This window comes from Pinus tabuliformis, chromosome X, assembly GCF_031772625.1.
Source record: "Pinus tabuliformis cultivar Carrire ecotype Pingquan chromosome X, CPIR1, whole genome shotgun sequence".
Taxonomy (NCBI): domain Eukaryota; kingdom Viridiplantae; phylum Streptophyta; class Pinopsida; order Pinales; family Pinaceae; genus Pinus; species Pinus tabuliformis.
In genome coordinates, this window is record NC_142308.1 from 468,686,210 (window position 1) to 468,711,534 (window position 25,325).

General features: G+C 39.2%; 1 protein-coding gene across 2 annotated transcripts in view; it reads right to left on the reverse strand.

The window, feature by feature from the left end:
- LOC149140697 (Glycosyl hydrolase family 35 protein) overlaps positions 1-10,214 on the reverse strand; it is a 200,263-nt gene extending 190,049 nt beyond the window's left edge. Inside the window, exons 1-2 of one of the 2 annotated variants that reach the window (XM_089449590.1) lie at positions 9,990-10,214; positions 9,686-9,804 (exon numbers count right to left, since the gene is read on the reverse strand). In XM_089449590.1, coding sequence (XP_089305716.1) covers positions 9,686-9,767 — 82 coding nt within the window. In that variant the 5' untranslated portion in view covers positions 9,768-9,804; positions 9,990-10,214. Of the gene's footprint in view, positions 1-9,685; positions 9,805-9,901 lie in introns of both variants that reach the window. The other variant, XM_089449591.1, reaches the window with a different exon arrangement.
- Between the last annotated feature and the right edge of the window lie 15,111 nt (positions 10,215-25,325).

The following is a 25,325-nucleotide window of genomic DNA, read 5'->3' on the forward strand; positions in this document are numbered from 1 at the left end:
AAATCTCCATCAATGTGATGCAAATCACAAAGTGGAACCTCATACAATATGAGGTGTCACAGAATACATGTTGTCTTTTATTTTTGTTATCAAATTCTAGCTTGAGAAAAATAACATAGCATATGTAAAGACTAAGATAGAAGTGTTGAAAATAGTTTTGAACATATGCAATAAATTTATTCATAAATGCATTTACAAAAATCATTTATAGAAAATATAGATGTTTGGCTAGATATTAAGGATTCTTGTGAAGAATGGTACAAGGAAAATGTTGAAATCTTCCAACTAGATGAGGGTGACCACTTTTAGCTCCTTGTTAAGGAATCTTCTCTCACCTATGATCAACCTCCATGTGAAAAGGACTTAGAATAGACAAAGAATATCTCATAGCTTCTCTTCAATCAATCTCTTCATCTCTATGTGAATTACCTAGTGAGAAGAATGTATTGGTTGAAAAGCAAAAATCATTGAAGGAAAATGTGAACAAACAATGAAAGAGAGTTTTCAACTTGAATCTTCTCCATTGAAAATGCCCCCTCCAACCAATGTCATAGGGTCCGCCGAATTTGAACCTTGGGGTTCAAAATTCGACGAACTTCAAATAATCTTCAAATTTGGATTAGGTTCGATAAAGTTTAGTTTAATTTCGTTTTTCCATCTATCATATTCCGCGTTACAAAGTTCGCCATATTCTGGTTTTGGAGTTCCAATATCTTTGAATTTTATAGGCTTTCGCAACACTAACTTGGTTTGGGTCAACAAGCATGCAGATTAGTCAATAGGGACATTTATATTTAGATTAGTCGATGAAAACGTGCACAAACATCTCGCATATGTTGTATTAGGGCCATCGTGCTGCCAAGACCATCGACGAAGTTGCTATTGCGAAGAGAGGAATGACACTTTGGTAGGTTATGCACTCACAAAGAGAGGAACGATGCTTTGGTAGGTTAGGCAATTAAATCTAATTATATTTTATGTTAAATTTAATGATGTTTTTAAATATAATGGGTCAACTTCATTTGTATTATAGACATAAAAAATTAATATGTGGATATTATATTAGGTTATATTTTAAAATTAAGAAAATTATATATATATATATATTTGAATTTAATAGTGAACCTCATCCGAACTTTATTAGAAAATTAGAATTCAAATAGAACTTGATCATTCTCGAACTTGAATTCGAACCATGTGACATTGCCTCCAACCCCACAAAAATATTTCCACCTTTATGTGAATCAATTTGTTATCACTCAGTATTGGTTGAACCATACCTAGACCCATATGAGCTTGTTGAGTGACTTCAACCAAGGTACAACGAACGAGTTAATTCAATTCATCAAAAAAAATTATTCTAAATCCCCTTTCCATACAAGCGGGTGAATCACACCCACCAATATAACTATGAGAATCAAATGACTCTCCTAAGTGTCCTGGAGCCTATCATCCCTCCCATAGTAGCAATAACTGCGCCCCCACCCTTGGGTCAGGAGGCCACGACCACTACTAAAGCCCTACATAATCCACGGTCTGAAAATTCAAGACTACGCTTCCTATTCTTTTCCATGCTTCCTACCACTATAGAACCATGATTGTCACGACCCCATGCTAGTGGCGACTCTAAGCCCACTGTGGGCGCAATGCAGCACCGACCAACTCTTTCATTTCACCACTACTAAAGCTCTTGGACTACGCCTTACCACCACTTAGTTTATTTTTCTACTCAAGTGTTCTTCAATTATGCAGCGGAATTATATTTACTTCAATTATCTTCTTTACCATTTACTTCATAACATGTGCGATCCAATAAACATCAATAAACAACTATACACACAAGATTATGAAGGGAGGGGGCAACTCCCCAAACAAGTCTGCCCCAACTGTCAAAATATAATACAAATGTATTTTACAAGTTTACAATGATGTGGCAATTGCCTGGTTGCACCAGCAACTCGCCCACAAAGTTTTTCCCAAACCGTGCAGCTTCTGCCTGCACTATCGACCTTGTCGTGTAGTCCTGACCGCACTGCCAAGACGTGCCACCTCTGCCCACACTGCTTGCCGAACTCGTGCAATACTTGCCCTCACTGTTGAGGAACCCCAAATATTCGTTCAGTCAAAATGCAGAAACACCTGTTCAAAAATCCGCCCTGGATGAGCGCATGGCCCAGCTCGCTGCCTGTTGCATGCGGTCGCCCTGCCTTGCCCTGGGACGCCCTACGAAGCCTTGCGATGCCCGAATTGGTCTACGCACTGCCATGAACTTGCTTCAACTTCACCCTTCGCTCTGAATTTGTGTGAATTGCTTGGTTGGTGATGTCGTTGGTCGACTCCCTCTCCTTCAATATATACCCATTCGACCCTTCATCATTTAATTGAGTCAACATGATATTCCTTGATTGAGCCGACTTATGTTCTGCCATGGGCGCCCCTGCTAATGGGTGCGCCCCACAAGCCAACCTGTCATTCAGCATGTGAACACCCCTTCGGTCGGCAGGCGTGCCAACGCCGACCTGTCGGTGGGCAAGCACCCCCTGTGAGCGGGCGCGCCTTGCCTTAGCATACACACTAACTCCTCCGTTGAACCCCATGTCGCTCCATGTTTTCACTCCTCATCGTACGCTCGTCACAACTCGCCCGTGTCGCCCCTGCCTAGGTGCCCCAAGGTGAGGATGCATCCTTAGTGCAAGCCGCTACAACGTGCACAGTGGGTCCAACGCTCAAGTCTCTGCTATAAGTGTTGAATGCACGTTCTTCCTTTGACGCGCTCATCCAAGTGTGGGCGCTCTCCTATACAACACGCCCGTGTCTTTGCCTTTCAGTTTTGTGCAGTCGGGTAACCCACCTTTGTGCGGGCGCGTGCCCCTCCAACTCACCTTCCACATGCCTTCGATTAAACATGCCCATCGCCCGACTCTCCTCATGTGTGTGTGGGTAGTCACAGGCGCTCACCAACTCAAGGCCATGACATCCTCCTCCACTTTAAAAGGTTGTCGCCCTCGACAACACCATCATGGCAAACTCCATCGCAAATACCAAATGTCGCAAAGTGCTACCAACTCCAACGTCAGTCGTCCCTATTGCATAACTCCTTGCCCTCATTGCACGAACCTCCATCAAAGTCCATGACTCTATGTGGGAAAAACTCCTCAATCCATGGTCCTCAGCCACAACTCATCGTAATCCTCCATACTGCCTCATCTCGTGGAAGGTCGCTCCCTCCAACTCGGCTATATGCTACGATTGCAACTCATATCGTGCCAATCCACCATGTATCATCATCATGTGAACTATTGTTCTAATACTCCAACTCAACTCCAACATTTCTCGGTGCACTACACGCCCACATGACTTGAACTAGTCAGATGGCTAGTCCAACCATTATCCAAATCCATGAGAATGCCCCTCCTCATGCCTTCGTCAGTCGTTTCTCCAGCATTCTATCACATCTTCAACTCGATCAAGAACTCTTCCCATCAATCCAATGCTCAATGTGCCATATCCAGGTCCATGAAGTAATCTCCATCTCATTCACAATATGTTTCCCATCAATGTTGTCAAAGGGGAAGTCTTCACTTACCTCATCGTCTCGTCCATGTGATGCCCATGGTCATAGACCAACAACCTCCATGTCTAAGAAAAATGGTTAAGTCTCATTGACTCAACCCATGTCTAAGTGTTCACACCAAGGCACCTCCATCGCTACAACTTCATCCAACTCCAAAGTGTCTCGCTTCTATCGCATCCATCAAGTCACTCCTCACGAACATATCCCATACTATGTCCAAGGTATGCATCCCATACCACATCAAAGTCAAGTGTCAAACTGACCTCAGCTCCTCAATGAACTAGATACTCCAAGACCACCATAGTATGAAGTCTTCATCGGCTGCAACTCTCCCAAGTCATCATAAGCTCCCATGAATCATCCTCATCCAACACTTCGGCAAGCATACTTGACTCGGTCGCAAGTGCCATCGCAAGTTTCCTCTGCCCTCTTCGTTGTATCAACACTCTCATAGGTTGCCCATGTCTTCCTTCAAAAATGATCATGACCTTGTTGTTCGAATGTGTCCAACATACCCATCGTTCTATCTGCAAAACATCATCATGTCGCATCGGCAAGTCCATACGCACAACATCCTCACATTGGCACTTCTTCTTGATGTCAATATACAAAATCTCTAAAATTGCTCTCGCTTGATGCTTCTGCACGAAGTTTGCCATGTGCCCTTCTTCTTCAACTCGATGCCCACGATTTCGGTTGTCCAACTCGTCCACCCTAACAGACCCAACGCAACTTCAGTCATCACATCTTTGCTTTTGTTTAGGTTGGCGCCCTCAGTCGCCCTACCCTCATATCGCATTGTAGGTCTCTTCCATCATTGCTACCTCCCCCACTAAAGGTTCGCCCAAGTCTACTTCTTGGACTAAACGAAACTGCAATGAAGAAGTCCACCCAAGAATGTGTATATCACTTCGGTTCGGTGTGCTCTTCCTTCATTCTGTCCATGAGTCATGTCAGGCACTTAGTCATGTCGGGCACTTAGCCAATTCTCTATTTGGCTAGCATGACTCATCCATCGCAAAGTTCATCATGTTCCACCCTTGTCACGGGCATCTCCACCTTCTGCTCTAAGGTAACATACTGCCCAGACAAGTTCTGCAACAACTAATGTTCCTTGTTGCCCAACTATACAAATTCTCATCGTAATCACCCATCAGAAGTTCATCCATCACATCGGCAAACAAATGCTTCCTTCACCCATTTATGCATATGGCCCATCTTTCAAAGATTCCAACGAAACACGAGCTACAACAATACTTACATTTTCGTGAGGTCGCTCCATGTGAGTGCCTTCTTCCCTCAATGGATGCATGGTGCACGAATCTGGTTCAACCTAGGTAGGTAATGTTGTCCCAAGTTCCTCCTCTTCCGCTGGCACTTCCGCAACACATTCTTCTTCCAAGACTTCAAGTTCAGCGCGAATTCTTGGTTCCTCTTCTCTCATGCATTTCAACCTATACAAGGTTTGCACAAGTCTCTCACAACACTCAAGCCAATTTTCCATTTTTTTGTCATTCAGCGCGGCCCTGACTTGCTGCCTTGCCCTTGCCAAACTGCCACCTATGTCGCACTGCGACCAACTAGTTGTTTAGCTCAGTCCTGACTCCAACATGCTTTTGTCGCTGCTAAACTTGCCTTCAAATCAGCTCGGTCCTGCCTGAACCAAGCTCTGATACCACCTGTCACAGCCCCACGCTAGTGGCGACTCTAAGTCCACCGTGGGCACGGTGCAACACTGACCAACTCTTTTGTTTGACCACTACTAAAGCTCTCGAACTACGCCTTACCGACACTCAGTTTATTTTTCTACTCAAGTGTTCTTCAATTATGCAATGGAATTATATTTACTTCAATTATCTTCTTTACCATTTGCTTCATAACATGTGCAATCCAATAAACATCAATAAACAACTAAACACACAAGGTTTTGAAGGGAGGGGAAACTCCCCTAACAAGTCTACCACAACTGTCAAAATATAATACAAATGTATTTTACAAGTTTACAATGATGTGGAAGTTGCTTGGTTGCACCAGCAACTCGCCCACAAAGTTCTTCCCAAGTCGTGCAGCTTTTGCATGCACCATCGACCTTGTCGTGTAGTCTTGTCCGCACTGCCAAGACATGCCACCTTTGCCCACACTACTTGCCGAACTCATGCAACACTTGCCCCCACCGTCGATGAACCCCAAATATTCATTCAGTGGAACAGCAGAAACACCCATTCAGAAATCCACACTGCCCGCCCTAGGCGGGCGCATGGCCTAGGCTGCTGCCTACTGCACGCGGTCACCCTGCCTCGCCCTACGATGCTCTGCGATGCCCTAAACTAGTTTTCACACTGCTCTAAACTTCGTTCAACTTTTCCCTTCGCTCTGAATTTGTGTGAATTGCTTGGTTGGTGATACCTTTGGTCGACTCCCTCTCCTCCAATATATACCCATTCGACCCTTCATCATTTACTTGAGCCGATGTGATATTCCTTGGTTGAGCCGACTTACATTCTGCCGTGGTCGCCCCTGCCAATGGGTGTGCCCCACGGGCCAACCTGTTGTTCAGCAAGTGAACGCCATTTGGTGAGCAGGTGCGCCCAAGCCAACCTACCGATGGGCAATTGAGTGCACATTGCCTTGGCGTACACGCTAACACCTACATTGAACCCCATGTTGTTGCTCCTCATCACACGCTCATCACGACTTGCCCATGTTGCCCCTACCTGGGCGCCCCAAGGTGCAGATGCGCCCTTAGTGTGGGTTGCTACAACGTGCACGGTGGGTCTACCGCTCGGGTCACCACTATAAGTATTGAACACTCATTCTCCCTTCGACGCGCTCTCCTATACAACGCACCCGTCCAAGTGTGACCGCTCTCCTATACGACGCGCCCATGTCTTTGCCTTTCAGTTTTGTGCAGTCAGGCGCCCCGCCTTCGTGCGGGCATGCGCCCCTCCAACTCGCCTTCCACACACATTCGGTTAAACGCACCCATCGCCCGACTCTCCTCATGTGCATGTGGGTGGTCATAGGTGCTCGCCAACTCGAGGACTTGACAATGATGGTTCCATGCACAACTTTGGTATGCTTCCCATGGGTTGGGACATGGTTCTAGTATGCTTCCCATGGTTCCAACACACTTCCCACTATATGACACATGGTTCCAACATGCTTCGCGTCGTGATAGTGTAAGGAGGAAATAATAGTAGATAGATTCACTACTTTATTTTTCATAGATGATAAATTAGTTTTTTGAATTTGGAATCTTCAGTTTTCCTACTTCGGTGCATAGATGGCCTATTTTGAAAATATTACTATTTGGTCATGTTGACAATTGCTAGATAAAATATTTTGATGATTTAATGGTCTAGTTTCTATTATATGCTTAAAAATTTGATGTTTGTTTGTAATTGCTAGAATCTAAATGGTTGATCCTCCAATAATTAATCATTTATTTCTATATTGATTTATGTACAAATATGCATGTTTTCAGCTAACTAATTTGGCATTATGGATTTTTTCTTTAATATAAATGCAATACACACACTTATCAGGATTTTTGAAAAATGATGCTCCCCCTTGGTGCAACCTTGACGCCTCTTCCTCAAGAGGGATATAGCACCAATTAGGGTCTCTTGCTGACGGGAACTTCATGTTACTGCCACGATGCCAAATCCAAGTAACATCCGTAGATGTATATATTATTAATTAAAGGATCAACCAAGGGTAAAACCTATCTTATCAGATACCAAATCTCAGGAAAGAACAAAGCTAAAGAATGGAATATAAAGTTATATCCTAACAATAAACCTTTCCCAACTAAACAGAGATGCAAAGTAGAGAAACACACTTGAGCTATAGACTTCTAACTCAAAATTACTTTCAAACCATCGATGGAGGGATTCATCTTTCAGCTATGTCTAGTAGAAGAATTCTATCCTCCAGTTACAGCCACCTCCCATACAATAGCTATGTTTAGTAGAAGAATTCTATCCTCCAGTTACAGCCACTTCCCATACAATCTTAAGGAGAGGAACACACAAATAAAACAGATAAGACAAATTTCTAAGAATATTCGAATTTCAATCTTGACTGCTGATTCATCTATTCGAAAAATATTCAGGAAGTAAATAACTAAATCCTGCAATGATTATCCAAGTAATTTCAAGCTAAGGTCAAGACTTGTCAATGCAAACTATAGCTATGACATTAACTCTATAAATACAGTAGGCTTAGAAATAAGGGCACCTTAAAGAATAAAATCTTTGATATTTAATATGAAATTTAAAAAACTAAGCAAATGAAGGTAAAATTGGAAAAACTTTATCACAGGGACATTTAAATTCAGTTTTTTTTTTGGGTTATTTTGAAATTCTAGACCCACTATTTAATTCCAAATGTAATGAAATATGTCAACTATCGGTAGAACAAAGCAAGATTCATGTGAATTGATCCAGACAAACCCAATACAGCTGGGGCTCTATGAGAGGTTTTTTTTTGGCATGGATGTCAAAGCTAGCTAACATAAAGGGATGACAAGTAGCAAGTTTACAACTTACACACCAAAAATTGGCTGTGATTGATTGCCTATATGTGAAGCAAACATATGTGACCTTCCATTGGGCCTTCTTATTGTCATTGCGCCTTTGAAGATCTCAAATAATAAGCTTAAATATACTCTGTACAGTTGGCAAACTGAATATTGATATAGTCAGTTTAGCATAGCCAAATTGAACATCAGTCTGGCTGCACATCAGGACTAATAGTATTTCGTGGTTGTAGTCCATCGGAAATATTTACTACAAATGGAGCCCCTATGAGCTCCATTCCTGAACAAATATGCAATACATTCATCACAATGAGACCTTAAGTGCTAGCATGGCTGTTGAAAATAATTTGTCTGCATCTTAAGAAACTGAGTAACTTCACTTCCAACCTTGGAAGCAATCAACAATGTCCACCATATAACTTTTGACAACAAAAGAAGATGAGAACCATGATAGGTGAAGGCAAATATTAAACACAATACAGTAAGCCAATCATTTGCTTGCTGTCTTTTCATCTTGTCTGTTGAATCTTCCAACCTTGGAAGCAATCAATAATGTCCACCATATAACTTTTGACAACAAAAGAAGATGAGAACCATGATAGGTGAAGGCAAATATTAAGCACCATACAGTAAGCCAATCATTTGCTTGCTGTCTTTTCATCTTGTCTATGGAATATGATTTTATTCTCATCCTACAGACAAAATGGAAAGACAGTGGGCTAATGATTGGCTTACTGTATGATGCTTAATATTTGCCTATAGGCTTACTGCATAATGCTTGCATAACGCCTGAGGGTATCGAACTTAGATATATACTATATTGTTGATAAACCAAAAATTAATACACAATTGAAAATGACCCTAGCTGTACATCAGGACTTGTGATATGCCGTTGCTGTAGCTCATCGGAAAATTCAGCTCCATTCTTGGACAAATATGTAGTTTATTGAATATATTCATCACAAATGAGACCTTAAATGCAGGCATCGCATTTGAAAATAACTTGTGAGCATCTTAAGAATTTGAATAACTTCACTTCCAAACTTGGAAGCGATCAACAACCTCCACAATATAACTTTTGGCAACAAAAGAAAATGAGAACCATGATACATGAGGTCATTTAAATTATGTTCTAAAACTAGAAATCCAGTAAGCCATTACCATATACCCAAAAATTACAGTGGGCTTATATGAAAATTGACAAAAAAACCATCGGTGCTTCATTTTGCATTCAGGGATTACACAAAGACATAAACAGTTATTTGACATGGAAAACAACCGTTGATCATACTTTATCTTTGAAACTTAAACGTGTTTTCTACGAGACTGGAAAAATCCAATGAACTGAGAACATAGCTTATGTCTACACTTCATGAACACATGGAAAATTTAAAACCAGTGAATTGAATAGGGTTTGGAGCACAACCCATTTGCCAACATAGAGAACCCATAAATAATGTTTTAGTGGGGCAGCCTAGTTGTCTCGGTGAAAGCCCATTTTGCAAGATTTGATATTTCAAACTTTAGCATGTGCATTTTGAATTCAAACATGGAGAGCTTTGTAAACTGACCTTGAAGCCTGTTGTTGAAAACAAGGACCATGAATGATGCTCCCACCACCAGCAAAACAGTTGCAGCAATTAAGGCCCGCATATCTAACAGTTATAGAAACCAGGAGATGCCACCTAACCTTATGAATATCAATTTTCACTCACTGAGATATATGCATTCATTGTAGAACAGATAACAGGGGATGCTTATGCTCTTTAATGTGTGTGTATTATTACCTATCAGAGTAGAGTCCAGAAAAAATATCCAACATGGGAGGAATACAAGACAAGGTTTCCATTAGTTTAATCCGAGAAATGGAGGTACCTGGCAATCTCCAGGTCAACCATTTCCAAGAAGTGAACTGATAAATGTATCAAAAAAGCCGTTAGGCCTGCAAGTCTATTAATGGCAATGAGGTGTCCATTGCAGAATGATATGTGCCCTCCTGCTTTTGCTGAGGAATATTTTGACAATGGGGAAATAAATGAATAAACAAATGTTTTAGCAGCAGATGATGGTTATCAATTTCCAATCAGGCAGAAATCTTGGGCCACCCACCAATATGACTTCTGAACGACATAAATGCGTCTGCTGTGGTAAATGAGCCTGCACTGGGTCTCAGCCACCTAAACAGTACTCATGTGCATACTCAGGAGGTAAGGTAAACAGAGAGTTAAATGACCGATGATCGAAGCAATCAGGGTTGATTCTCACGTTCTAACACACAATAAAAGTCCGTCCAGGCATGGCAGACTTTAATTGGATTTTGAAATTTGAATCAAGAAGCTCGGAGCCATTGCAGGACATATGAGAATTCCCAATCCCAAATTCGTCCTGTTACCCTTCGTGGTTACTCTATAGTTTAGGAGTTGCCCACCTAAGAAACTTATCCGCGTATTTCAGCTCAGTTTATTACATGAAAGTTCCAAGCCACTGTATCACGTTCTCGCTATCATTGGGTTAATTTTCGATACTTTGGCTGACCGGAATGGCAACGGTCTGCAGATTTGTTGGCGGATAATTTATCAGATCGAAAAAGCATAATTGTATTTATATAAACATAGCATTATGTTGGCGGATAATTTAATGTACTCTTTTAAAACATTTAAGATAACTATACCTATATATCATTCACTTTTATCAATTTATACTATAATTCAGTGTGTATCTCATATATCATAATTTTTACTATGTCAAATCGTGCAAATTTTAAATAAAAACTCTTATCCATAGACTAAAATTTTAAATACACTTGGATAAGTACACATAGATGACATTAGTTATTGGTTGACAAATGTTAGACACCAACGGATAGACTCAATGTTCACCACTATTAACTTATATTATAATTTATATAGAGGAAATTTATTAGGATTTTTTACTTTTTATATATGAAACGAGAATTAGTTATTGGTTAACAAATGTTAGACACCCAACAGATCGACTTAATGTTCACCACTATCATAATTTATATAAAAATCATATAGAGAAAATTTATTAGGATCACTTACTTTTTATATATGAAACGAGAATTTCTTATAGTTTATATAAAAATCATATATATTTAATTTAATATACCATTTATGAAACGAGAGTTCAATTGGACTATTTAGCTATAGTGAATATAAGAATCATATGGATTTAATTTAATATAACTGTTTATTCTTTTATTTTATAGATATTATTGGTTAAAACAATGAAATTGTATTCATTTTCTCTAATCCACTATGGAAGAGATATTGTTATGTTATGTAAATATTTTGACTATATCAAATTACACAAAAATAAAATTAAAACTAAAAAATAAAACAAATTAATTATAATTATTAATTAAAACATTTTTGTTCTATGAAATTACATAAAACAAATAAATAAATTTTAAAAAATAAATAGTTATAATATAATTAATAATTAAATCAATGTAGATCCGTTTCAACTCTAGATCTACCAAGTACCAAAAGGGATCAAATCTCTTTTCACTCTAAAGTGATTTGCAACTCAAGAGATTTGATGCCTTTTGGTGCTTGGTAGATATTGAGTTAAGATGGATCTAGGCTACTTTAATTATTAATTATAATTATTAATTATTTATTTTATTTTATTTTGCAATCAGATGGCCAATAGACCTGGTTTCCAATGGACAAGTTGAGGTCATGTAACCCTATTGGATGTGGACATATGCATTGTTTGCTTTTTGAAATGGAATAGAAAGGAACTGCTAAGCTTATATATATATATATATATATATTATTTTTTTGTGTAACTTGGTTGAGTCAAAATGTTTACATTACATGACATGACAACATCTCTTTCATATAAGTGTTTACATAACATAACAAAACATGACAACATCTCTTCCATATAGGGCTCGCGATGGCCTAGCAACACGATGAAACTATGTTTCCTTCTTACAGTGCAAATGGCCCAATTGTTTAAAAATTTGCAATGAGTTTTTTGGACAAGAGATTGTCTACAACCTGCCAATTGTTCAAAAATTTGCAATGAGTTTTTGCGCAAGAGGTAGTCTACAATCCAATATAGGGAAGATAGGTAGAAGTAACATATGTCAACATTTTTGTAAAATGTTATGTTGAGTTGGGCAAATTATTTAAAAAATAAATAAAATTAATAATTAGATCCATTTTTGGAATCTACATTAACTCCATTTTCTTATTTTGAATTTTATATCACTCTTGAATTTATATGAATTTTTATTAATTCACTTTTGAATTTATATGAATTTTTAAGAGCTCTGGGTTTATAAGAACCCATGGTATTATGGTTTATGAGAACCCGTGGTATTCATGTGGAATATAGTCTATTTAAAGGGGTAAATATTCTAAGTAAATGTGTACTTCATATCCCAGCAATTTTAATCTTTTAATATATTTTTTGAATTTTTTATTTTTTGTGTAATTGGCAGTGGTTGGCAAACATGTGTTTGGCCAAAAATCTGGACCTTTCACATTATGTTAGTGTCGTCTTTTCTTTTAGACTTTTTTCAATACCTTTATTTTCCAAAGTAAAGTTTGAGTAAAATTACAATTTGAGGGTTATATTTCTATGTTATTAAGAAAAAATAATTAATTTATACTTTATGTGAATTCCTTTGGTTTTTTGCATGGGCTTCTACACCTCAATAACCATTTCCTTTTTTTAAATCTTTCAATAAGAACAAGAAGTTTAGGGTTTCATGTGGAAGATGAAAGTAGTGTTAAGACCTAGCGTTCACTGGACCATTCAAAAAAAATTGTGCATGTTGGGTCTAAAAAGTTTGATGCCCGCCCTTGCAGTTTCATCTACTCTGTTGATGTGGGTGTTCTCCTTCCTTCAAGAATTTGTTGTTCTAATCACCACAATTTTTACCTCTAATTAGTTTCAAAGATCTTCCTCTCTTCAGCCACTATTTTAACATTTCTTCTATACACTTTCTAAGCTAAATTTCAATCCTCCTTGAGTTCAACCTGAACATCTCAACCACGATCACCTTTCCCCACTACTTTATATATATGGAAAACTCCTTCAAAATATTAAGGATTATGAGCATGATATAATATTCCAAAATAACCATAGTAAATCCACCCATACATTTTTAACATATTAATTGAAATCTTTTTTCATATAGAATATTTTACAGAGTTTCTCTAATTTGGACATATCGAATGAATACTTATCAAACAAAAATTTAAAATGAATAAAACATTAAACATTATAAAACATTAAAAAAAAAATGCAACATACATATGTAACTATATATATTATTAATGTTTTAATAATATATATATATATATATATATATAGATAATTAAGAACCATCATAGATTCATTTTAACTCTAAATATACTAAGTCTAAAGACCAATCAAATCTCTCTACATCCAAACTTTTCCTCAAGTTTTGCACTCAAAAAGCGGTTTGCATCTTGAGATATTTGATCCCTCTTGATGCTTGGTACGTCTATAGCTAAGATGGATCTATATTGGTAATTTTATTAAATATATTCATAAGCTTACACTGGATAAAGTTTATAATTAATTTGGAGAGTTTATGGCATTAAGAATAAGTGTGGTTAAATTACAATTAAGGGTGTTATACGGATTTATGTATGGAACTAAGGTTAAATGTTAGTGAAAATCATTTGTTCCCACTAGAGGTAGCCTTAACAATGGCTACAAGCAATATTGACTTTCTTTTGGATGTTATTTAGGTTGAAATCATGTTTTGGTTGTGGAGTAAGACCTAAAATTGCTTTTATTGGATAATAGCTCATCTTCCTCAAACACAAAAAATAGGTTGACGACCCAATACCCAAAATCATATAGTAAGAGTGAAACTTTGTCCCCTTTCAAACCACCATTGAGTTATTTTGGGTGGCGTTGTTGTCCTTAAATAATGATGATGAGTTAACCTACATTCATGGATAGCAAACAATGATGACTATCCTCACAGTCAATTGAAAACTAAGTTATGATAAGGTTTGTCGGATTCATCAGAGAGAGACGAGAACTATTTTTTTCCTTTTTCTTTATTAAGATATTTGACTTCCACAATTGCTTTGTTCTGCATCCTTTGAGGTAGTTATCATTGACCTATATGACTTGTGACTTGGACGACCATCTTGCTAAAAAAACCAACTAGCACAAGGAGACCATCTATTCACACTTAGAATTGAACATAATACCTTCTAGAGCCCCAAAGCACTGGAGGAGGGTGGCTATGTGAATCCACTTACAAGCCTAGGCCCTTAAATTTGTTATATTAATAATGAAGAATTAAATTTCTTAGTAAGGAAAATGGACATGCTTGAGTTTTCTAATCATTGTTAGGGTTTTTTCATGCCCACCATAATGCTTCGTGTTCTTTCAAATACTTATTTAGCTCTTTTATGTCTTATAACATTCTTTTGTAGCCCCTTTGTGATCCCATCATTAATATCGCCATGTTTTATAAGTTTGGATTTCTATTGATATATCCCATAGGGTGAGGGAAGTGTGGTGGCTTGAGAAAGTTTTAGCACGCCCATAGCTTGACAAGGAGGGAGGATCTCATCTCTTCCATAATGTCCTTCAAATTATATTTGACAACTTTTAGGAAATTTCTCAATGCCTTGACAAAATAGTAAAGGTTTTGAAATTACAAACATTTTTTCCAAGTAGTAAAAAGGAATTCCCAAGATGCAAACCCCTTTTGGAGGTCTTAAGAGGAGAACTTTATTGTTCGCTAACAAAGGCTTTGTGAGTAATACTTTTGGGAAGCTACTTCGAAAAAAAGATTAAAGGTTCTAAATTCACAAATAAAAGAAACCTTAAAGGTGAAAAACCTTTTTGAAGGTCCATGGAGAAAGGTTTTGTTGTTCACTGACCAAAGGTTAGTGGGCAAGTTCATAGATGCATAGTTAAACCATAAATATTTTAATGGTTGGATTCTAAAGTAGTGGTTTTGTAACAACCCCATTTTGAACCCCAGGATTATTGTAACTAATTATGTCATTATCACTTATAGAGACATGTACATGTCATCGGGGCGATGGAAAATGCTAAACAATTTTAAAATAATGCATATGTAAATATTTATTTGATAATTAAAAATGTTGAGCAACCAACCAAGGATGTGAGCACCGATATAGAATATGATACCACAAGTGGGAACTATTGAGGGGGTTATGGGAAATTAACTATGATTATTATCACCAATAAAACCTCACCTAGTGATATATGCAAAAAATTGAATTTGAAATTTTATTATCTTGTTTTCCCACCAACCCATAATTCAATTAATGAAGTAATGGGTAGTTGAAGCAACTACCTTCAACATTTATAAAGGTTGAGTGTTGGTTGTGGAGTACTCTTAGAATTCATTGGGAAACATGGGGTAGTACCCATCTCAAATTTGATGCTTGACCCATGAATGGTGTGGGAAAATCTAGAAAATATGGGGATAAAACATCCATAAGTTCATTCAAACCATGCCCAGAGAGATCAGAGAGACATGGGTCCATGGAGTAGTGATTTTGAGGAAAGCTCTGTCATTTTCATGTGGAAAGCTTGTTTGATTGTTCTAAGAGTTTATATAGAGTTTTGGGTGCCTAAATACACCCATGAAAGTGTCAATCATGGATTGAAACCTTGTTGGTGTGTTTTGGGCTCTCTAGAAATGAATTTTGCATGCACATTAGTCAAAGAGAACTCTCAAACTTAGCTAAGTAGTGGTGGTCATGAAGTGATGCATGTTGGGCTAGTATGGTAGGAAATGGGCAATGAAATTGCCAAGGGAGTGTAGAGTAGTGAAGGGATTTATGTATTACTATGTTGGCTAGCTAATGGCATCTTATATTTGTGGAGATGTCAAGCTCAACATGTAGAAGAGTTCTCTGATTTTTTTTTCTTGTGAAGGAGAGTTGTCTTCACCCATCCTAATTTTTCTTTGAGTTGATGGTAACCCCTTGTGGTATCGTAACATGGCTAAAGGATGGTCAGCTGTAGATAGAATTGATGCAATTGTTCCTATGGTTGGGTTGAAAAGGTTGCTTCCCAAGTTAGTTGCTAGCATGAAATTTCAAATAAGTTTTGCCTCTAAATCCTGTGATTAGTTTTCATCTTCTCTCTAAATTTATGTTGGTAAAATTAGAGAAGAAAAATGTGTGTTTTCTCTTGCATGAAATTTATAATGTGTTACATGTGTTAAATTGTCATATAGATCTGGTATGATGATATGAAGGTGTGTAAGTCTATTATCTTGCTACTTCCCTTATTTTCATAGGCACGTGGGTAAGATCTAGGTGTGGTATAATCTGAATCATTGAGCTTGTAAGAGGGGTAAATCTCATATGACTTAAATCTCAATAAACCCATAGAAGTGTAACATATACTGATGCATTACAAAAATATTTATTATATGTTAAGGGATAGTATAAGTAATGGAGGCCTAATAAAATTGGTAGAAATCTCTGAGGAATGTAAAAGTTAAATGTTAAATTTCTTATCGAGAAGTTTGTTCATATGATTATGGGATATATGTGTTTATTCATGCCTAGATCTAAAGTATGTTTGATTGAATGCACATTAATCAAAGCTTAAAAGAGCTTTTTGGGAATACTTTAATGTATGAAGCAAAGGAAATAATTACATAATCCTCCTACTTAAATTTATGCAAGGAAGTGCATAAATTTTGGTGGGTCGTAATTTCTAGTAACTTTGCATTTTTACTTTATTATTCTTATCTGCTTTTGTGCTATGAAATGTATAAATTTTGGTAGAGAGTAACTATTGGAAAGTGTGTTTATTCACATCTCATTCACACCTATTTTGGAGCAAAGACTTGCTTAAATTAAGGCAGGCTAGTAACTCTTGGTCATTAAGTATATATACTTGAGTATAAAGAATGTGGGAAGTTTCCTTATGCTAAGGAATTGAAATTGAAATTGAAACTTATGTATATGGAGCATGGGCTAGTAAATCCTAGTAATTAAGTATATTTACCTTGAGTATAAAGAATGTTGAAAGTTTTCTTATCCCAAGGATTTGAAATTGAAACTTCAACTATATAAATTCTTATGTATATGGAGTTGAATAAATTTTTGGATTGGTGAATGGAGGTAAGAATCCTATTTTAGTGAAATAAATATAATAATTATGGTAATAATCATTTCCAAGAGAAAAATGTTCTCTTGTAAAGTAAAATGGAATTATGGGAATGGATTGGAACTAGATGCAATCCCAAATCCTATGTAGTAAAAAAGTTTACCATATGGGTAGTGGGAAGAACTTTTCTTCTTTTTTTTCTTCTTCTTCTTCTTTTTTTTTTTTTTTTTTTTTTTTTTCTCAGAGGAAAAAAACACTTTCTTCTCATACCTGAGTCTAATTACAACATTCTTATATGTCCTATGCATATGCCTATCTATCTACTACCCTTCTATCTTCTATTATATAAAGTATAGATCTTGATTACATAGATAACCATTTTATGGCCCCACCTGTTAATAAAAAAAGTACCAAATTGTTACATCATATGTTCTCATCATTGAATATCCCCAAAACTTATAACAGAGCCCACCCAGATTATCAAAAAATATCATATTCCTCTCCTAAGAATAATTAATGATGCCAACATTAATCATGACATCATATGTGAGAGTTGCAAAATAGAACTTACTTGGTTCCTTGGAAATACCTCGCTTCGATAGGAGATTTGCAATCATATTTTGTTCCTTGTAAATAAGTCCAAATTGTATATGTTGGAAAGTACTTACCAGGTTCCAGATATGCTTCATCTAGTTTGTTAATATGGGAGAATTAAATAGAGGATAATCCTTGACCCAATCAATGATGCCCTTAACATCTCCATAAACGTGTAAGCTCTATAACCCCAACCATTTTGCACTTATGAGTACTCCCCATAAAGCAATAATCGTTGCTCTGTTGTTAGTGCCATAGCCACCCTCCCACCAGAAATGGTAATAGTTACCTGGCTCTAATACTATGAAAGCTCCACATCCACATTTTCTCTACAAACATGCCACATCAAAAACCCCATAGGAAAGTCCTTCCAAATGTCTTTGTACCTGATTTGTCTTTTGTTTGTGTGCCTCTTAGTTGGATCGATTTCACCAAAATATGCCACTGTCTTAATCACATCTTCCCGAACCATTGCAATTTTTTTCTAAAGAATAAGAGCATTCATGTTGCACCATATGGACCATATGATGTAGAATGGTAAGGCATGATGTTGTTGTTGAGAGTCGAACCAATAATATAGACAAGATCTTAGAGTTTGATGTTGTCTACATGGAGTGATATTCAGTGCATCTAGTACCCCATCCCAAACTACCACAACATATGGGAAACATAGAATCAAATGATCTACCTCTTCGGGACCCCTCATGCACATATGATAGATGCCAGGACCTATAAATCCCTAGAGTTGTACGTTCTTTGAAGTGAGCATGTGGTCATGTAATTCCAGCCAATAAAAACATTTGAACTTGTATGGAATATCACATTTCCATGCCTCCTGGAACCACATGTAGTATTCAAAATCCTTCTCTGTCATAGGAAATCTAAGATCAATTTCGTTGACCATCGACTAACTTTTTTATATCAAGCCATCCCAAACCATTTTGTCCTCTTGATTAGTGATTGGTATACCAACTATGCGTAATTATGTAAGGTAACTCTCCCATTCATAAGCAATATTTCCTTGTAACCCCAACTCCTTTGCCTTGATCCAAGACTGTAAATTAATGTTATTATTGTGTAGATAATGGATCTAATCAAGGTGGTATATGCCTTTGTCATGGATGAAATTAAGCAGAGGAACATATAAAGAGTGTTTCCCATTAAATCCCTTTATTGCATATAAACTCATATCAATCTTTGATCCATCACCTACATCCCAACAAATGTATCCCAACAGCCAATGCAAGTTTTTCATCATGCTGCACCAGATGAAGAACACATTTGATTTCCTCTTGGCACCATTCATGATCCAAGAAGAGAACAATTAACCATACATATATTTATCTCTAACAATTTGTGACCATAAGTTGTTACTAGACATTGCCATCCACATGTTTTTGACAATCATCGCCATGTTAAAAGTATATGGATCTATAATCCCCGAGCCACCCTCCTAAATTGGCCTGGCCAATGCTTTCCATATAACCAAGTGTATCTTCCCCATAAGGTTGGTACCAAACCACAAGAATTTGGACATAAAAGAATCTAACATGTGAATGATCTCCCTTGGTAACATGAACAAATGCATCTAGTATACTGAGATGTTTTGTAGCACCAAATTTAATAGTGTTAGTCGGTCACCCATCGATAACCATCTATGTTTCCAACCAACCAATTTTTTGTCAAATCTGTCAATCAACCAGTCCTAGTCCTTTATATTGTACCTATTAGGTTTTAGTCTAAAACCTAGGTATACAAATCCTTCATCATAATGTATGGATGCAATATCAAAGAGGTTACAAATGTCCCTGATCACCGAGTCCTCTCTATCACCAAATACCAAAATAGACTTATTTTTTCTCATGTATAAACTTATTTCCTCTCCAAAAGTCTTAATGATCTTATGAATATGTTTCCATTCTTCAAGAGATGTCACACCACCAAATAATAAGTCATCTACAAACATTAGATGCATGATAGCATTGTGTCAAATAACACGAACCCCATAAATCAACCCCATGTTCCTCACATCCCCCATCTTGTGACTCATACAATCAACCACAAGGAGAAAGAGGAGAGGTGACAGATCACATGCCTGCCTCAAACCCCTAAATTCCCTGAAGAATTGTGTCAGTAATCCATTAATAATCACTACAAAATTAGTAGTACTGATACACACCATAATCCATTTAATATTTTGAGGGGAAATACCAATTTTTATTAGAGCCAACCTCAGGAACTCCCAGTCAACACAATCGTAGGCTTTGATCAAATCAACTTTGAGTAGACATGTCTTCAACTTCTGCACCTTCATGGAATGTAAGACCTCCTGTGCCAAGGCAATGGCATCTTGGATCTGCCTTCCCTCCAAGAACCCAAATTGTTTAGAAGTGATGTGTCTCGACAATTCCAGTTTGAGTTTCCAAGCGATTAATTTTGAAATCATCTTATAAATAGAGTTGCACATGGAAATAGGTCTATAGTCTACAAAGGTCCTTGGTTTCTCCATTTTAGAAATTAAGGCAATAAACGTGGAATTGATGGCCCCAAAAATGTAGCCATGAGTCCTTGATTCTTCAGCAACTGCCATGATCCGGATTTAAATAGGAACGCAACAAATTACAGAGAAACCATATACACAAAGATGCAGCAGAAATAATACCTCATTTCATTAATGGAAAATACTGAAATATGCTTACAACCAGAAATGGAAATAAACCAGCTAGGGCGATGGTAGCTTATCTCTGAGAAGAGATGTGTGGCTACATGCCTCTGAACTGTTCTAAACTGTGTTACAATGAGGCTCGAAGGCCTATTTATTGTTGAGAAACAATGGAAAACCCTTCACATTCCAAAACCTAACCCTAGAAGATGAAACGCCAAATTGTGGGCCCCGTTTTTGGGTAAGTTGGTACATAAACTTCTCGGGGTCGTGAATTGGTCATATTATCTCCGTTTGACGCGCATGATAGCCCGTTGGAAAGTTATCTCCGAGGACTACGACGAAAAAAAAGATTTTTAAGCAGAAAAATCGCTAGTGGTAGATTTCCCAAAAAAAACGTCGTTTAGGGCCTCAAAACGGCTCCGGAAGTTTAGGACCCGAAAAACTGCTAAAAATAGTAAATTGCGCTATAATTAAGGAAACTAAAAAACTAAAAGGGACAGTTGTGGGGGTCCAGATGGGATAGGTGGGTGGCCACCAACATCCACCTGGATCATTCCTCCCCCCTTAGGAAGCAATGGTCCCCATTGCGTTGAGTTCCTCCCTGAGATGAGGAAGCTTCTGCTGAGCTGGGTCTCTGGTGAGCTGTTCTGCAATCTCTGATGTGTCCAAAAATGGTGAGGAGCATGGTCGACGACGGTCCACATTGAACACTCGGTGCAAGTGAAGGAATGAAGGAATGTTGTGCTTCAAAGCATTGTTGCCCGTGGCCTTGTTACTGGTGTAAGGACCATGTCGAAGTGGTATGAGTTTCTGATGGGTTCTGGTAAGGCACTCCCTCTGCAAATTGAACCAAACTTTTTCGCCCACCTGAAACTTGTGTGGTACCCCTCTGGGTAAGGAGAAGTTGTTCCTATGATCTGTCATGACTGTATCCCTCTGTTGTTGCTGCTGTGTGGAGGAACCCTTCGCGGGGATCATGGATGTAGCAACGATCTTCCCCTTACTATGGGAGCGAACCAGACAGAAAATAAATTTCCTAGTCTGTGAGATGAGCTTGTTGCCTTTCTTAGCAGTGATCAAAGAGGTGGCGGTAGGTGGGGCTACCTCCGGTATCCTGTATAATGAATTATCCAAAGAAATAATGACAGCGTGAGGCCTCGACTTATACACAGCGTGTCGCCTCCACAAGTATGGCTGGCCTAATAGTACATCACAAACATCCAGAGGTGTAACATCACACAATACCTCGTCTGTGAAGGGCTTGATGCTGTAGGGAAGTCGGCACTGCTGGCGAACTTTGAGATCTCGTCCTTCGTGAAGCCACCCCATACTATACGGCTGTGGGTGTGGTGTAGTTGGTAGGCCCAACTGCTTCACGACCTCTGCTGAAATGAGGTTCTTTTGGCTGCCACTGTCGACAATGAATTGCAGCGGCGAACCCTTCACCCACATCTGTGAGTGGAAAAGACGTTCCCCCTCCTCTGGATCTTTGGGCTCATTTTTCTGGATCTTGGCGGTGGCAACAGTGGCGCTGGGCTCCGCATCAATGATTTGCTTCCCTTTGCCATTCCCCTTGTCAGGTTCTGGCTCAAGGTCGGAACATGCATCTGATTCAAAAGCCTTCAACTCGGCCACCAACGACTGCTTGGTCCAACACTCACTTGTGTTATGAGTGGGACTCTTGTGGAACTCACACCACTTTCATGTGTCTTTCTTCGGCTTCGTGGTGTTGTTCTTTTCTTGCGGCTTCGACGGGTTGTCTTGGGTCACCCCGCCTTGGCTTTGTCCTTTGGGCTTCGGATTTGCAGATCCAAAGTCTCGCTTCTTTTGTTTGAACTTTTGCTCGATTTTGACAGCGTATCGGTATGCTGTGCCGAGTGAGGAGATGTTCAAGAACTCCATCTCTTCCTGGATGTATCTGTGTAGGCAGCCGCGGTATTTGAGTACCAGATGTAGCTTAAAATCTTTGATACCCAACTGTGTGTGAAGGGTATGGAAAATGTTTGTGAATTCTAGCACATCTTGGTCTCGTCCCTGTCGCAATGTGGTCCATTTGATGTATTTGTCCTCATATCTTTTGACAGGGTAGTACTGCTCCTTGATGGCATCCCGAAAGTCATTCCAAGTGGGTGCGGCTGAAAATAGTGAGCCTGTACTTTCATCCTTCTTCTCGCAGTAGGTTTCCCACTAGTCCTTGATGTGGGGGGCTGCTTTGAGAAGAGCGAAAACAATCTTTTCCCGACTTGAAAATTCATGAACAGAAAAATACCCATCTAGCAGATTTAACCATTTATCTACAGCATCTGCGTCTATTTGACCCTCAAAGATGGGGATTTCAAAATTAACTTGTACCTTAAATGGTGTGGCGTTTCCAGAGTAGCTGTTGGAAGCCGATGTGTCGCCTCTGGGTAGCCGCTGAAGGATCTGCGCAAAGCTGTCCATCATTGCGTTCCTTTGTCGCTCGAGGGCTTCTTCGAGCAAGATTTTGATAGGATCTCCTGCCCTCTCGTCTTTCTTCTCATCCGCCATGGGAGGTCGTCGAGATTTGCGAGGCTGGTCTTGCAAAGGTTCGACCAGTTCAAGCCCTAACTCCTTATATCCCGACCTCGTTGGGGACATGCAAAGAAAAACAGAGAAAAAAGCAGACCGCTCTGATACCACTGATCCAGATTTAGACAGGAACGCAACAAATTACAGAGAAACCATATACACAAAGATGCAACGGAAATAATACTTCATTTCATTAATGGAAAATACTGAAATATGCTTACAACCAAAAATGGAAATAAACCAGCTAGGGCGATGGTAGCTTATCTCTGAGAAGAGATGTGTGGCTACATGCCTCTGAACTGTTCTAAACTGTGTTACAATGAGGCTCGAAGGCCTATTTATTGTTGAGAAACAATGGAAAACCCTTCACATTCCAAAACCTAACCCTAGAAGATGAAACGCCAAATTGTGGGCCCTGTTTTTGGGTAAGTTGGTACATCAACTTCCCGGGGTCGCGAATTGGTCGTATTATCTCCGTTTGACGCGCATGATAGCCCGTTGGAAAGATATCTCCGAGGACTACGACGGAAAAGACGATTTTTTGACAAAAAATCACTGGCGGTAGATTTCCCAAAAAAAACGTCGTTTAGGGCCTCAAAACGGCTCCAGAAGTTTAGGACCCAAAAAACTGCTAAAAATAGTAAATTGCGCTATAATTAAGGAAACTGAAAAACTGAAAGGGACAGTTGTGGGGGTCGAGATGGGATAGGTGGGTGGCCACCAACATCCACCTGGATCATTCCTCCCCCCTTAGGAAGCAATGGTCCCCATTGCGTTGAGTTCCTCCCTGAGATGAGGAAGCTTCTGCTGAGCTTGGTCTCTGGTGAGCTGTTCTACAATCTCTGATGTGTCCAGAAATGGTGGGGAGCATGGTCGGCGATGGTCCACATTGAACACTCAGTGCAAGCGAAGGAATGAAGGAATGTTGTGCTTCAATGCATTGTTGCCCGTAGCCTTGTTACTGGTGTAAGGACCATGTCAAAGTGGTTTGAGTTTCTGATGGGTTCTGGTAAGGCGCTCCCTCTGCAAATTGAACCAAACTTTGTCGCCCACCTGAAAATTGTGTGGTACCCCTCTGGGTAAGGAGAAGTTGTTCCTGTGTTCTGTCATGACTGTATCCCTCTATTGCTGTTGTTATGTGGAGGAACCCTTCGCGGGGGTCATGGATGTAGCAACGATCTTCCCCTTACTATGGGAGCGAACCAGACAGAAAATAATTTTCCTAGTCTGTGAGATGAGCTTGCTGCCTTTCTTAGCAGTGATCAAAGAGGTGGCGGTAGGTGAGGCTACCTCCGGTATCTTGTATAATGAATTATCCAAAGAAATAATGACAGCGCGAGGACTCGACTCATACACAGCATGTCACCTCCATAAGTATGGCTGGCCTAATAGTACATCACAAACATCCAGAGGTGTAACATCACACAATACCTCGTCTGTGAAGGGCTTGATGCTGTAGGGAAGGCGGCACTGCTGGCGAACTTTGAGATCTCGTCCTTCGTGAAGCCACCTGATACTGTACGACTGTGGGTGTGGTGTAGTTGGTAGGCCCAACCGCTTCACGACCTCTGCTGAAATGAGGTTATTTTGGCTGCCACTGTTGACAATGAATTGCAGCGGCGAACCCTTCACCCACATCTGTGAGTGGAAAAGACGTTCCCCTTCCTTTGGATCTTCGGGCTCATTTTTCTGGATCTTGGCGGTGGCAACAGTGGCGTCGGGCTCCACATCAATGATTTGCTTCCCTTTGCCATTCCCCTTGTCAGGTTCTAGCTCAGGGTCAGAACATGCATTTGATTCGGAAGTCTTCAACTCGGCCACCAGCGACTGCTTGGTCCGACACTCACTTGTGTTATGAGTGGGACTCTTGTGGAACTCACACCACTTTCCTGTGTCCTTCTTCGACTTCGTGGTGTTGTTCTTTTCTTGCGGCTTCGACGGGTTGTCTTGGGTCACCCCGCCTTGACTTTGTCCTTTGGGCTTCGGATTTGCAGATCCAAAGTCTCGCTTCTTTTGTTTGAACTTTTGCTCGATTTTGACAGCATATCGGTATGCTGTGCCGAGTGAGGAGATGTTCAAGAACTCCATCTCTTTCTAGATGTATCTGTGTAGGCAGCCGCAGTATTTGAGTACCAGATGTAGCTCAGAATCTTTGATACCCAACTATGTGCGAAGGGTATGGAAAATGTTTGTGAACTCTAGCACATCTTGGTCTCGTCCCTGTCGCAGTGTGGTCCATTTGATGTATTTGTCCTCATAGCTTTTGACAGGGT